This window comes from Neomonachus schauinslandi, chromosome X (genome assembly GCF_002201575.2).
Source record: "Neomonachus schauinslandi chromosome X, ASM220157v2, whole genome shotgun sequence".
In the NCBI taxonomy this organism is placed as follows: domain Eukaryota; kingdom Metazoa; phylum Chordata; class Mammalia; order Carnivora; family Phocidae; genus Neomonachus; species Neomonachus schauinslandi.
The window spans coordinates 119,909,341-119,922,393 of NC_058419.1; the positions used below are offsets into that span (position 1 = coordinate 119,909,341).

General features: G+C 51.7%; 1 protein-coding gene across 2 annotated transcripts in view; it reads right to left on the bottom strand.

Moving 5' to 3' along the window:
* Positions 1-1,117: 1,117 nt before the first annotated feature.
* Positions 1,118-13,053, bottom strand: part of SHROOM2 (shroom family member 2) — a 132,724-nt gene continuing 120,788 nt past the window's right edge. Inside the window, exons 7-10 of one of the 2 annotated variants that reach the window (XM_044911667.1) lie at positions 12,108-12,632; positions 10,795-10,966; positions 4,364-4,636; positions 1,118-1,491 (exon numbers count right to left, since the gene is read on the bottom strand). In XM_044911667.1, coding sequence (XP_044767602.1) covers positions 1,225-1,491; positions 4,364-4,636; positions 10,795-10,966; positions 12,108-12,632 — 1,237 coding nt within the window. In that variant the 3' untranslated portion in view covers positions 1,118-1,224. The remainder of the gene's footprint in view (positions 1,492-4,363; positions 4,637-10,794; positions 10,967-12,107; positions 12,633-13,053) is intronic. The other variant, XM_021680889.1, reaches the window with a different exon arrangement.

Below are 13,053 nucleotides of genomic sequence, written 5' to 3' on the forward strand. Positions count from 1 at the left end.
TTACTGTGGAGTTCTGTAAGTTCTTTATATGTTCTAGATATAGATCCTTTGTCACATACGTGATTGGCAAATCTTTTCTCCCAGTCTGTGACTTGTCCACTGGAAATGGACAGCATGACAGTGTTTTCTTAGTGAATAGACTTCCATTAGAATCTTGCCATTTCAACCAGTAAAAAGGGCACAGAATCTATAAACTCTGTGGCTGAAGAAGATCAGGTTTAGGGGTTGTAGAGTCCATAGGACCCCTGAAAAACCAGAGGAAAGGTTCTTACAAGTAAATGGAATGTAACCCTTATGGCCTGGTAGCAGATTTAAAGAGACAAGTAGCCAATTATCATTAAAAACCCTATGCACACTGAATAAGTGTTCTGGGGATAAAGTAATTTCGGAAATCTGCTATTGCTGACAGGAAACATGTCTAGCAAGCACATCACACTACTGGACACACTATGAACAGAGTTAATTTCACTTTGCAGGGAAACACCCCCTGAACCGTGATACCAGTACTAAAGCTATTTGTTTTGTGCGTGTGTTTTAAAGCATGCACACTCTTTGTGTAAGTGGCGATTTTAGAATGAGTGAACCCAACACGTAGGTTGTTCGTTTCACAGTTGGTTTTTCACCAGTCGGAAACGATTCACCTTTCCAAAATGTTAACACATGAGCATCACAGATCATCGTGGTTTTTGCTGGGGGACAACGAAGGAGGGACAACGAATGGTCCATACCACCGGACGAACAGGGAGAACACGTGGCAGCCCATGCTTTGGATGAATCACAGGACAAGACGTGCGCCAGGGTTTCCCCTCTCATGCACCTTACAGACTCGCTCGGCTTCCTTCCCGAGCGGTTGCTTCAGGATGTGAAGATGGGAGGAAGGGCAGACCTACCCGTGAAAACGACCCCTTGCATGCACCACGCGACCAGAGCCCACAGTCTAGACTGCACCAAGTCGCCGTCCACCGGAGCCCGCTGCCACGTGCGCTAACTTGCAAAGGAAAAATGGCTAACGGTGAGACATTCTGCTCCGCATTCAAAAGGGAAACTAAAAAATTAAATAAACCATCGCAAACACACACGGAAGTTATTGCTTTCCTAACAGCCATTTTGCTACCGGAGGATTTGCGCTACAGGAGATTATAAATACAGGCTGGGGTTTCTACTTGCATCCTCAGGAACGGAGCTCCCAGGGCCAGTCTCTGCCCCTGCCGGGGAGGGCCCCTCTTATTTGCCTCTTTCGGGCTGAAGGCTGTCGAACAAGCACTTCAGCTGCTCTTCGCCCAGGTGGATCTTATCTTCCAGTTCCCGCTGCTCGATGATGAGGGCGGACTTCATCTTCACAAAATGCTCATAGTCTGCCAGGCTCTCCTCGCTGAGGTAGCTGGCCAGGATGTCGAACACGATGCGCTCGCGGCGGTCCAGGTTCTCCTTCAGTTCCTTGGCGTCCTCGTGCTGTTGGATGAGCACCCGCTGCTTCTCGAGCAGCGACTGCTGTGGAGAGAGAGAGCGAAACGAGCCTGTTGAGGAGCAGGGCTACAGCAAGAGCTGCGGCCAACAGCTCGACAATGCCGGCAGGTCCTGTGACGCCGAAGTCAGGGACCAGAGATCCCACGGCGTCCTCACGGGAATACCTGGGGCGGGGACGGAGCGCATTCGGTGGCCCCAGCCCTCCCGTAAGCGCTCCCAGGCTTGTCCCGCTTCTACTTCTTCCCAGTGGCCTTGGCCTTGAAGGGCTCAGAGAAACAGCTGTGATGGGAAGAGCAGTCCAGCCACAGACAACTACAGACTTTCGAGAAGCTCGAAAGGCGTACAGGACTTAGGGATCCCAGGTGGGTCAGAGACCTGTCTGTGACAAGACTTCAGGGAAGTCGGCAAAAGGAATAGATTCTAAAGAACTTCCAGAGCAGGATTCCTAAACCCTTCTGGCAGGAAGAAGAGCCTCTGGGCAAACTTGCAGAAGAACACAGGTGAGGGAGCGAGGACAGGCAGAAGAGATGCAGGGCGATGGGGGAGACTCCCTGGCTCCTTACAAACGTCCTGCCCTGGGGCGGGGCACAGACAACCCCAGTCCCCAAACGTGGCACTCAGAGTCATTCTCTGCCTACAAAATACACACCGAACTGTCCCGACCATCTCCGAGTTTAATGAAAACTAAGAAAGGAAGAGCTGAACGCACGAAATGTCTTCCAGTCGTCAGCTGGGGGTTCGTGTCCTCGGTGTGACCTTCACCTGGGCACCCGGACAGCCACTCTGGTGTTCCACCACTCTGCAAGTTGGCCACGGACAAGTTACTGACAGCCACGTGTGAGCATCTAGGACACGGCGGCGCTTTGCAAAACGCCCACGCGCAGGAAGAGCGCTGTTGGTGTGCGGCTTTCCAGGACGTACCCAGGACCACACCGCCGTGCGGGGCATCCTGCCCACCCCCGCGGGACACCTCCATCTCCACGTCAAACTAACGGACACGGAAAGAGGGGAGGCAAAGCAAATTTGTTCCAATGCAAAGGAAAACAGATGTTAACGGATTCTAGAAGTCCGCCTGGGCTGTTAAAATCAGTTGGGCTGACTGGTGACAGGAAGCTGCAGAGATTGGGGGCAGGACCAGATGTGTCTGCTTCAACCCACGTATTCATTTTCTATCTGGAAAGATGGAGGGAGCCTTATAAAACCTCCCTGTGTCTTTTAACTGGCTACCATGTCCGCCTCTGAAAACCTTAGCTTCCCCAAGCTGCGACTGCCTGACAGACTCCCCTCCAATGGCAGCTATGCAGGACACAGTGCACTGCACTGCACCTGGCCGTGGCAATGAGACACCGCATTTGGAGGGACCCCCAGGATGTGGTGAGGGCCACCAATGTACGGTACCTACAGTCTGGTATCCCGGAGGACCACGGGCATGGTCCTTACTGTTGTGACTCCTTCTAGCATCCCCTCAATTTTTTTTTTTTTAAAGATTTTATTTATTTATTTGAGAGAAAGAGAGAGCATGAGCAGGGGGAGGGGCAGGGGGAGGGGCAGAGGGAGAGGGAGAAGCAGACTCCCCGCTGAACAGGGAGCCCGATGCGGGACTTGATCCCAGGACCCTGAGATCATGACCTGAGCTGAAGGCAGACGCTTAACCAACTAAGCCACCCAGGCGCCCCTATCATCCCTAAATTCTAAATAGTCTCTGTCCGTTGCACACAAAGAGAGGGAAAGATGGATTAAAAATGGGCTGAGCTGCAAAGACCATACTCCTTTTTCCCTTAAATCAATACTTGAGAATATGCCAGTTACATATAAATAAATCTCTCTTTCCTGTTCATGTTATTTTCCTCTTTTCAGATACACCTGGCAAAGATGGGGAAAACAGCCATATGGAATCTGAACATCACCCAAGGGTTCCAGTTATTTCTTAAATGCTTATATAGTATGTTCAAATGGTAGTTCCTTAGCTAAGCACAGAACTACATCAGTCTGAAAGGCACACTCTAGAAGATTTATGTGGCCGACACCACTCTCACGTGGAGTAATGGAGAGGGGTGCCTCTTCTGCTCCCCGTTCAGAGAAGCTAAGGAGTCTTATTAATAATAAAGATGATAGTTTGATGGCCTACTCACTGAATCAAACTCAACGTTCTGCTGATATCTGACCCAGGAAGGAAAGCCAATGAGGTAGATATTACTTCCCGTTTTTGCACGTGAAAAACCGAAACGTAAACCCACTGAGAGACATGTTCCAAGCTGCACACCTCAAGAAAGGGAGAAAAGGGGGACAGCTGGGTGGCTCAGTCGTTGGGCGTCTGCCTTTGGCTCAGGTCATGATTCCAGGGTCCTGGGATCGAGCCCCGCATCGGGCTCTCTGCTCCGCGGGAAGCCTGCTTCTCCCTCTGCCTGAGCTCCCCCTGCTTGTGCTCTCTCTCTCTCTCTGATAAATAAATAAAATCTTAAAAAAAAAGAAAGGGAGAAAAGGCAGACAAGTCCTTCGGCTCCTTCCAGACTGCCGTGTGCACCCCTGTTAAAAGCAGCAAGAACACTGAATTCCACGATCACTGAGTGCTTGTAATCTGTCAGAGTAGCCGAGCACCACTTCCACGTAGTCAAGTGAAAAAGACGATTTCTGAGGAAGAGACCGTTACTAGTAAGGATCACTGGGAACGGATGAAGAGATGTCACAAGGAACCCCCAGGTCTTCCCAAACATCACAGCAGCCCTGCCGTCCAATGACAACAGTGCTCAAGGCCCCGTGCGCCCCAGCAGCACCTGTTTGTGTCCATTCCATGAAAAAAGATGGAGAGCTCTGGACGGGCTGCCTAGGAGCTGTGCGAGGCTTCACGGTGTGAACTCACAACACCCCGCGCACGACCTTCCCACGCTGTACCTACCCGGTCACCAGGAGAAGTACTGTCGTCCAAATTATTGAGGGCATTTTCCACGCGGGCCAGGCGGCCGGACAGCGACAGCAGAAGGTTCACCACTTTGTCCAGGTCCCCAATGAACATCCGGAACTTGTCAAACTCATTGGGTTTGCAGACATCTTTGGCAATGGCCTCCACCTCATCCCCAAGTGCACTGTTGGCCTGGATGTCCTCCAGCAGGCTCTCCCGGGCCTCCCGAAGCACCTGCAGCTTGCGACTGATGCTCTCGATGAGCTCCTGCTGTGGGGACACAGGGTGGCGTGCAAACACTCATTAGGGTGGCCCCAACCTGGCCCGTCTAGCCGCTGCGGCAGACCCTGTGGTCTCACCTAAGGGACCTGCGTGGAATTCAGCTGAACTGGGTAAGACTTTACTTTGCATCAAACAATAGAGGATTTATAAGACCAGGGGAAGGATAACTCCTGGTGACATCACTGGCATTTACTTGAGAAATAAAACAAAACACCCTGTTCTCATCCTGTTAGTATCCTAGAAGACAGTGTAGGAGTTGGCCCTCCGGGGCTACTCACAGTAAAACCTCATTTCACCCTTTTCCTCTGCCAGGAATCTCAGGGCCCACGTGACACTTTGTGCTTCATACTTTGGAACTTCCCAATTTATTTATTTTTTTAAGATTTTATTTATTTATTTGAGAGAGAGGGAGAGAGAGACACAGACTCCTCACTGAGCAGGGAGCCCGAAGTGGGACTTGATCCCAGGACCCCGGGATCATGACCTGAGCTGAAGGCAGACGCTTAACTGACTGAGCCACCCAGGTGCCCCTGGAATTTTCCCATTTAAAGACTCACATGTACAAAAGCTACTGAGTCTCATGCCCGGTACTGAATTCCATGATTAAAAAGTATGTTCTACATAGAGCAAGCAGTAAAAGTTAAAACAAATAAAGGGCTGTCAGTAAAATTAAAAGTCCTTTAGAGAAACCTGACTTGAATATGACCAAAGTGCAAATAAGTTACTCATTTTTTTTTAATATGGCAAAATCTACAGAAGACAACTGATCATTTTACCGATTTTTAAGTGTACTGCTCTGTGGCATTAAGTATGTCCACGTGGTTGTGCAACCATCACCACTAGAACTTTGTCATGTTCCCCAACTGAAGCTCTATTCAATACGAACTCCCCACTCTCCTCTCCCACCGGCCCTTTAAATGATTAGTTTTTAAAGGGCAAACATAAAAACTAAAACATATACATCGGCCGCCCACCTAAAGTGATGCGACGCCACATGGTCTGACATGAGTGGCAAAGATATCCACCTCCTGTTACATATGGGAAGAATTACAGGGATGGCTCTCAGGGAGAACCACGGGTGAGCCCTGCCCAGGAAAAACCACTGGCTGACGATCACAGACATCTCTCTGCCATTAGGTCCACCCAGAGCAGAACCAATGGGTTGTTCGCGCCTACCCGGTGAGTTCCGAAGAGCCAACGTGATGCCAGCACTCCGCTGGGCCAGCCCCCGAAAGAGACTGAAAACCGACAGCGCGCAGGTGCACTGACCCGAATGAAGATGGTATCATTTGCACACTCAAGTCCAATCGGGACTTTTAGCTCACTCTGCTGTAACAAGCAAGCTATATAAAGCGGACCTATGGAAGTCACCCATGCCGCTGTCCCTTGTCCCAGGGCAGTTTACAAACTCCAACCCCAGAGGGAGCCTGCAGAGCCTGCGGGAGAGAAGGCACACGCCCGGAGGGAGCAAGGTCTCCTGACACTCTCCAGGACCATGTCCACAGCTCCATGGGGAACAGAAACCCCCACCTCGAGGGCTGATGTGAAACTGAATGAAATCCCTGCACGTGGCCACAGCCCAGCAGCCCCCAGTGGGTGCCCCGTACTCAGCAGGGGTCAGCAATACTGGGAGTGAGTGGCGAGAAGCTGCCCTGATTGAACACTCAACGGTCAGGTCCAGACCGCCTGTCCCGATAACTATTTAGGTGGGAAAAGTCCAACCGCGGCGGGAAAGATGCTGAACCACGAGCATAGCACGGCATGCTTTGTAGGAGCTGATCACGTGGTAGCTCTGTCTCAGGACGAGGCACTGATGGAGAATCTCCATCTAGCATTTATGGGTCCACACAAATACATAAAAATAAGCCCGCAGATCCAAAAGCCATGGCCTTTCCTCAGGGCTGCTCAGGAAGTTAAGGCATTTTCTTCCCTCAGTCAGTTAAAACCGTGTGTGTCTACCATTTCGTTGATGTTTTCTCTGAGTGTGGGAGTCTGAGTGTGCTCACGCTTGCGTATCTGTGTCCCTACCTGTCTGGCGAGAAGCTTTAAATCAACTTTGAATCCCACAGCTAAGATGGCTTTTTTGCACATATTCGTTACTTGAGGGAGAAACAGAAAACAGAGTATAGGGATGGAGAACTTTCCAAATTCTTGCCCGAAGCCAATCCTAACCTGAATGAATACCTCAAGCAATTTAGAGGATTGTGGATGTATGAGGCCTGGCCAGTGTTACTGGTAATTCTTCGGTGTCATTATTCTTCAGCAATTATCATAACGAAGATTTCATGACAATGCATGAAAACGTGCCTTCAAACCTGCAGTATCAGCTGAGCTACTTGAAACTGGGCGTTCTGGAAGGAGCCCAAATTCCTTTGATTGCTTTATAGGTCCTGCATGAGTTTTTATTAGAAAGACCCTCCCCTTCTTCCTTAAAGGGCCATTATAAGCAGCACAGACATTGACTGAATTCAAAGATCTTGGGATGAGGCCTGGCCCCGGCAGCACAGGAAATAATCACTCTCAGCCCCAGTCTGGGTGCAGAAGGCCTCACGCGCCACATCAGATGAGCCTCACGCAAGCCCATCTGCTTCCGTTTCGCAGCCCGTGGCATTCGGGGAGGCCTGGGCCGAGAGCGACTGGTGGCAGAGACTAGCCCCCAGGGCTCTCAGCAGGTGCAACGCTGCTTCTTACCTCTGTTCAGATGGCCCCACACACCTAACTTTTGTCCCACTCCATGGGGAAATGAGGTCTTTCCTCTCTGGGCCTGGCGCCCACCTCTTGGGTCCAGGGAGAAACCGTAACCCTGAGATTCTAGACGTTGACCAATGAGTGTGTTTGGTTCTCCTGAAGAACCTCGTAACTCCACCAGGGCGCTTTCTGAGCAGGGTCTGCCTGAGCCACCCCAGGTACAAAAACGTATTCATCAGTCTTCCCAGCATAATGCTTCCAACCAGACACCAGAATGCTCTCACTGCTTGCCTGCACGGGGCCTTCCGTTCTCTCTTGCCTGTGTCCTTAGTCTTCTAAAACTCGGGCTCACCCGCTGCGGCACTTGGCTCTGTGAGCACACAGGGATGCTGTGACCATGACAGCCGAGGCCCCTCGGGGAATGTCCGGCACACAGCGGACTCGGGGTCACGGCCCGCCTACACCTCCTCCCTTCCCCTGTGCACACGTCCCACAACCACATGACACAGTATACTTGTGTGTCCTGGAAGGAAGGCTGCAAACACGGCAGCAATCGCCTTTGTGAAACCAAGACGAAAAGCGGGATTCCCGAGTCACCAACACGGCGCGGAACTGTGATTTCTAGCACTTGCCATCTACGGGGTAATTGCTCGACAGGTGCATGTTGAGCGAAATATGTCGGTCCACTTAAGAGTTTAGTCACGGGGGGGTGGGTGGGGCGGGCACACTGTCAGGAGGCAAGTTCACAGGGATTCACCTCTCTCTCTTTTAAAAATATTTTTTATTTATTTATTTGAGAGACAGAGAGCATCAGCAGGAGGAGGGGCAAAGGGAGAGGGAGAAGCAGGCTCCCCACTGAGCAGGGAGCCTGATGCGGGGCTCGATCCCAGGACCCCGAGATCATGACCTGAGCCGAAGGCAGACGCCCAGTCGACTGAGCCACCCAAGTACCCCACAGGGACTCATCTGAATCCCAAAGCAGCCATCTGAGGGGAGGCGGTGCCCCAGCATCTTGTGCCTCCCAAAAGCAAAACGAGAAAGTGCCACAGAGATGAAGGGAGCCCCTCAAATTCATCATAGCACGAGGAACAAGTGCACATCGTAAAGCTCACGGTCATCTACATCTACGGCCAGGACTGAATTAGAACTGTGCAAAGTGTACATTTTTTTTCTAGTTTTATGAGAGGAACTAAAAACATTTTTGATTCTTTATTTAAAAACAACAACATCAACCACAACGGAAAATGCAATCCTAAGCCAGGACCAAAATGCTTATCTTCCATTTCCTTCAATTCCTTGAACCAGAAAGCTACTGTTTCCCGAACTGAAAGTAATTTTCTTTTGTGCATAGGTCACGATATTTCTTCTATTATTATCTGAAATCAACCCGTGGTATTTTTTAAACCACTAACGATACAAGCAGACTTCCAGCAAAATCTTTTGCAAAGATTTTTGTTAAAAAAAAAAAAAAAAAAAAGTGTTTTTTATGGAAGTCCTTTTCCAAAGTGCTGAGCATATGGAAAACATTAACAAAATGCTGGTTCCCTCCTTTCCTTTTCCTACTACTAGACAGGCTCAAGCCTTTGGAATAAACAGTACATGGTCCCCTCTGAGACAGACTTTCTTTGGCAAGTCCCTCATCCCTTTAATGCTATTTTTTTTTTTAATTTTTATTTTTTTTTAAGATTTTATTTATTTATTTGAGAGAGAGAGAATGAGAGAGAGCAAGCACATGAGAGGGGGGAGGGTCAGAGGGAGAAGCAGACCCCCTGCCGAGCAGGGAGCCCGATGCGGGACTCGATCCAGGGACTCCAGGATCATGACCTGAGCCGAAGGCAGTCGCTTAACCAACTGAGCCACCCAGGCGCCCTATTTTTTTTTTATTTTTAATTTATTTAAATTTAAATTTTTATTTTATTTAATGCCATTTTATGTATTTTTAAGTTTTCCTAGAAAAACAGGTAATCCCCTAGACGGCACAGGTCTGGCATGCTGACATGCCACGAAGATCTAACGCTAATACGGTAGTGATGACATTGATACCGATAGCAGTAATTCTGTCCCTAGCACAACCTCGGGGCGCTCACTAGTCCCTGACCTCATTCCGACTTCATCGCCAATCCTCCATTCCTCGTCCACACAGCTCCCATCACTGGCCCCTGCTGCTTCTCCAACATGTCGTGAGGCTCCTACCTCAGGATCTTAGCACTGGCAGGCCCCTCTCCCTGCAGTGCACCCAGACACCCACACGGCTTACCCTTCACACACCACCCTGCTCACGGTCAGTCATCACCTCATCCGGGCCCGCTATAATCACATGCCTTTGTTTCGCTCCATTCCTTCATCGTGTTTTAATTCTCTTACCATGCAAGGTACTACGCTGAGGGTTGGCAAACTCCTTCCGTAAAGGGCCAGACAGCGAAGACCTTCGACTCTACAGGGCCGCACGGTCAGGGGTGACCACTCAAGTCTGCTGCTGAGGTGTAAAAGTCACCAGGGCGCACAGATGAACGGATCAGTGTGGCTGTGTTTCCATAAAAGGTCTTATCAAAGCAGGTGGTGGGCCATGGATGGTCCGCAGGCTGTAGTGAGCTGACCGTGTATTATATACGTGTTTTTGTGTTGGCTGAATGTAACTCAGGGAAGGCAGGGAGAACACGTGAGTTGCTAGAGGTCATACAATTAAGTCCCTAGAGTTTACTGTTATTTATCTTTTAAAAGATTTTATTTATTTGAGAGAGAGAGAGCAAGTGAGCACAAGTGTGCGCCCTAGTCCCTAGATTTTAAATGGGATAGAAGGGACATATCATATGAACTTTTTGAAGGAGAATGGTACCCACTTAATATGACCTTGGATCTTACTATACAAAGATGGTAAAGAGGGGCGCCTGGATGGCTCAGATGGTCAAGTGTCTGCCTTCAGCTCAGGTCACGATCACAGGGTCAGGGGATCGAATCCTGCATCGGGCTCCCTGCTCAGCGGGAAATCTGCTTCTCTCTCTGCCCCTCCTCCCTCTCCAGCTCTAAGTAAATAAATAAGATCTTAGGGGCGCCTGGGTGGCTCAGTTGGTGAAGCGTCTGCCTTCGGCTCAAGTCATGGTCCCAGGATCCTGGGCTCGAGTCCTGCATCGGGCTCCCTGCTCAGCGGGGAGTCTCCTTCTCCCTCTCCCACTCCTCCTGCTTGTGTTCCCTCACTTGCTCACTCTCTCTCACTCAAAATAAATGAAATCTTAAAAAAAAAAAATCTTAAAAAAAAAAAAAAAAAGATGGTAAGGAGACCGTGAGGGGAAAGGCCCAATTGTGGAACAACTTAGTCACGAAGGGCTCACTACTGCTGCCCCAAATGTCACTGTCCTGCAGAAAAGCTGAACACAAACGCCCCTGGACACGTGGCGCAGGGCCCACGCTGCCCCTTGCCTGCCTCCGAGCATGCCGTCATTGACAACGGGCTTTCCTACCTTCTTCACTGACAGGTCGTGGTCCAAGTCACTCCCCGAGTCGTCCTCTGGGTCCTGCTGCTGCTGCAGGTCCTTCATCTTAATCAGCAGCTCTGCCTTGGGGGCCGACGTGCTGTAGTAGGTCGAGTTGGTGGCGAGGGACATGGCCACGGGCACGGCCGGCTCCTCTCTCCTGGGGAACAAGGTCAGAACTTGAATCGCCCGTGACTCCATGCCCAGACGCCTCCTTCCAGCCCACGGCCTGCTCTGTGACAAGCAAACGGTGGTGCCAACACCAAGACAACAGCCAGGGGCAAGAGACAGCCAAAGGGGGCAGGGGAGTAGGTGACAGTGTTAGATCTAAAAAATGTGTCGCCAAATGGATACTCCTCAAGTCTACGGAATACAGTTTTTTAAAAAGGGGAAAAGGTCAAGTAAGCAGGGATGTCTAAAAATCTCCCCCTGGGAGGGAACAGAGTACAGGGAGAGCTTTCGCCGGGAGCCTAAGGTCCACAAGGAGTACGTGCACACAGCTACCTGTAAGGGAGGCCTCAAGGCCCCAGATGCAACCTGCACCTTTCTACCTGCCGCCATGTCCGCGCCCCCTGGCTCGGGTCCCCCTCACCCCCGTTGCCCTTCTGTGCTGCATTTTGCTGGCGCTCCCACCTACTGTCCGCGAAGGGTGCTTACGGAGACAGCGGACACCGCCAGGACAGATGCGACCACACAGGCCCGGGCAGGCAGCCCGTGAATGAGACAGGCTGCAAAGCACAGTCTAGCTACCCATGGCAACGCACCCACTCACTGTGCTCCATAACCAGGAGCACAGAGCCTCCTTCGTAAGCACGGACGGACATCCGGGGCCTTCTCCCCTATGGGGGCCTCCTGGGCTCGGTAGGCTGTCGAAAGCCTCCCCGGTCTCCACCCACAGGATGCCGGCAGCACCTCCCAGGTGTGACAACTAAACACGTTCTGGACATTGCCAACTGTCCCCTGGGGGGAGACACTGTCCCAGCTGAGAAAGGAGCCTGTGGGCATCACCCTGAACCACATGGGCCTCAAGATAAGAATGCGCAGGAACTGTGGTATTTTCACATCTTTCCAGGCCCCCAAGGTGGCATCTGCAGGAACGGGCCTCAGTGGCTCTTTTGGGAGGGTCACAAAACAGCCAACATGGGCTGCAAGCACTGGGCAGTGCTTATGAAAATGTGCCCCTGAAAAGCCATCGTGAAAACAGATCCGTGGACCAGCCCCTTGCCCCCTGAAGCCTGAGAGCTGCGGAGAGGGCAGAAGCACGCTTGGCCAGCTGCAGAACGGAAGGCAGCCTTACTCACTTCTCCTCCGTGCTTCTCGGAGACGGGACTTTGGGGAGCAGCTTCCGGCGCTGCTGAGCTTCTTCCAGCAGGTGCTCGTCTTTGGGGAAGATGCCCTCCATGAGGTCCATGGTGGTTCTGATCTTCACACTGGGGTCCAGGATATCGGCCAGGGACCTGTCCTTGCCCACAATCTCCCGGGCCAGCTCTTCCGACTTCAGGTCTTCGGCTGTCCTCTCCTTGGCCTTCACGTAGCTGAGGCCGGGAGGAGAGGCCCCGCCGTCCTTGGTGCCGGGCGCTGGGGCACTGGGGCGCTGGGGCTCAGGCTCGGCACCCTGGCGGGAGTACAGGCAGAAGCGCGAGTAGGACTGCTCGGACGTGCTGAGCGTCTTGATCTGGTCTTTCTCCAGCCCGCTGGGCAGTGCGGGCAGCTCGGCGGTGCGGGTCAGGCCCTGGCGGCTCTCCTTCTCAGGCTGGCTCTCCGAGTGCACGATCTTGATGGGCACCATCTTCACCGTGGTGTTGTTGTCCATCACCCGCTCAATTCTGGAAAGACAAGAGCCGTGTGCTGAAAACACCAAGTGAGCCCCCGTACGGACTGCTACCCGGGACAGAAAGCGGCCGGTCCCTCGCCTGCCCTGACGGCTGGGGGACGTGCGGCCACAGCAGTGGAGGGAGAACCTCTATGGTCCCACGACCCAGGACGGGGAATGGAGGTGGAGGAGGCCCCGCTTCCTGACCTTGAGCATCTGGGCACCTTCAATTTTCAAAGTCACCCACATACCTACAGACGCCTGAGGCTGGATCCCCGGGCTTACTGACTGAGAGGTGGGTGGTTGAGCACTTGTTTTCATGCCGGTCATCATGCACACGTTCACAAGCCCCGCTCAGTAACGTTATCTTTGGGCGGGGAAACCTGCGACAGATAGGCCTCTCTAACCGAACTGTCATTACAGCCTCAAAGCAG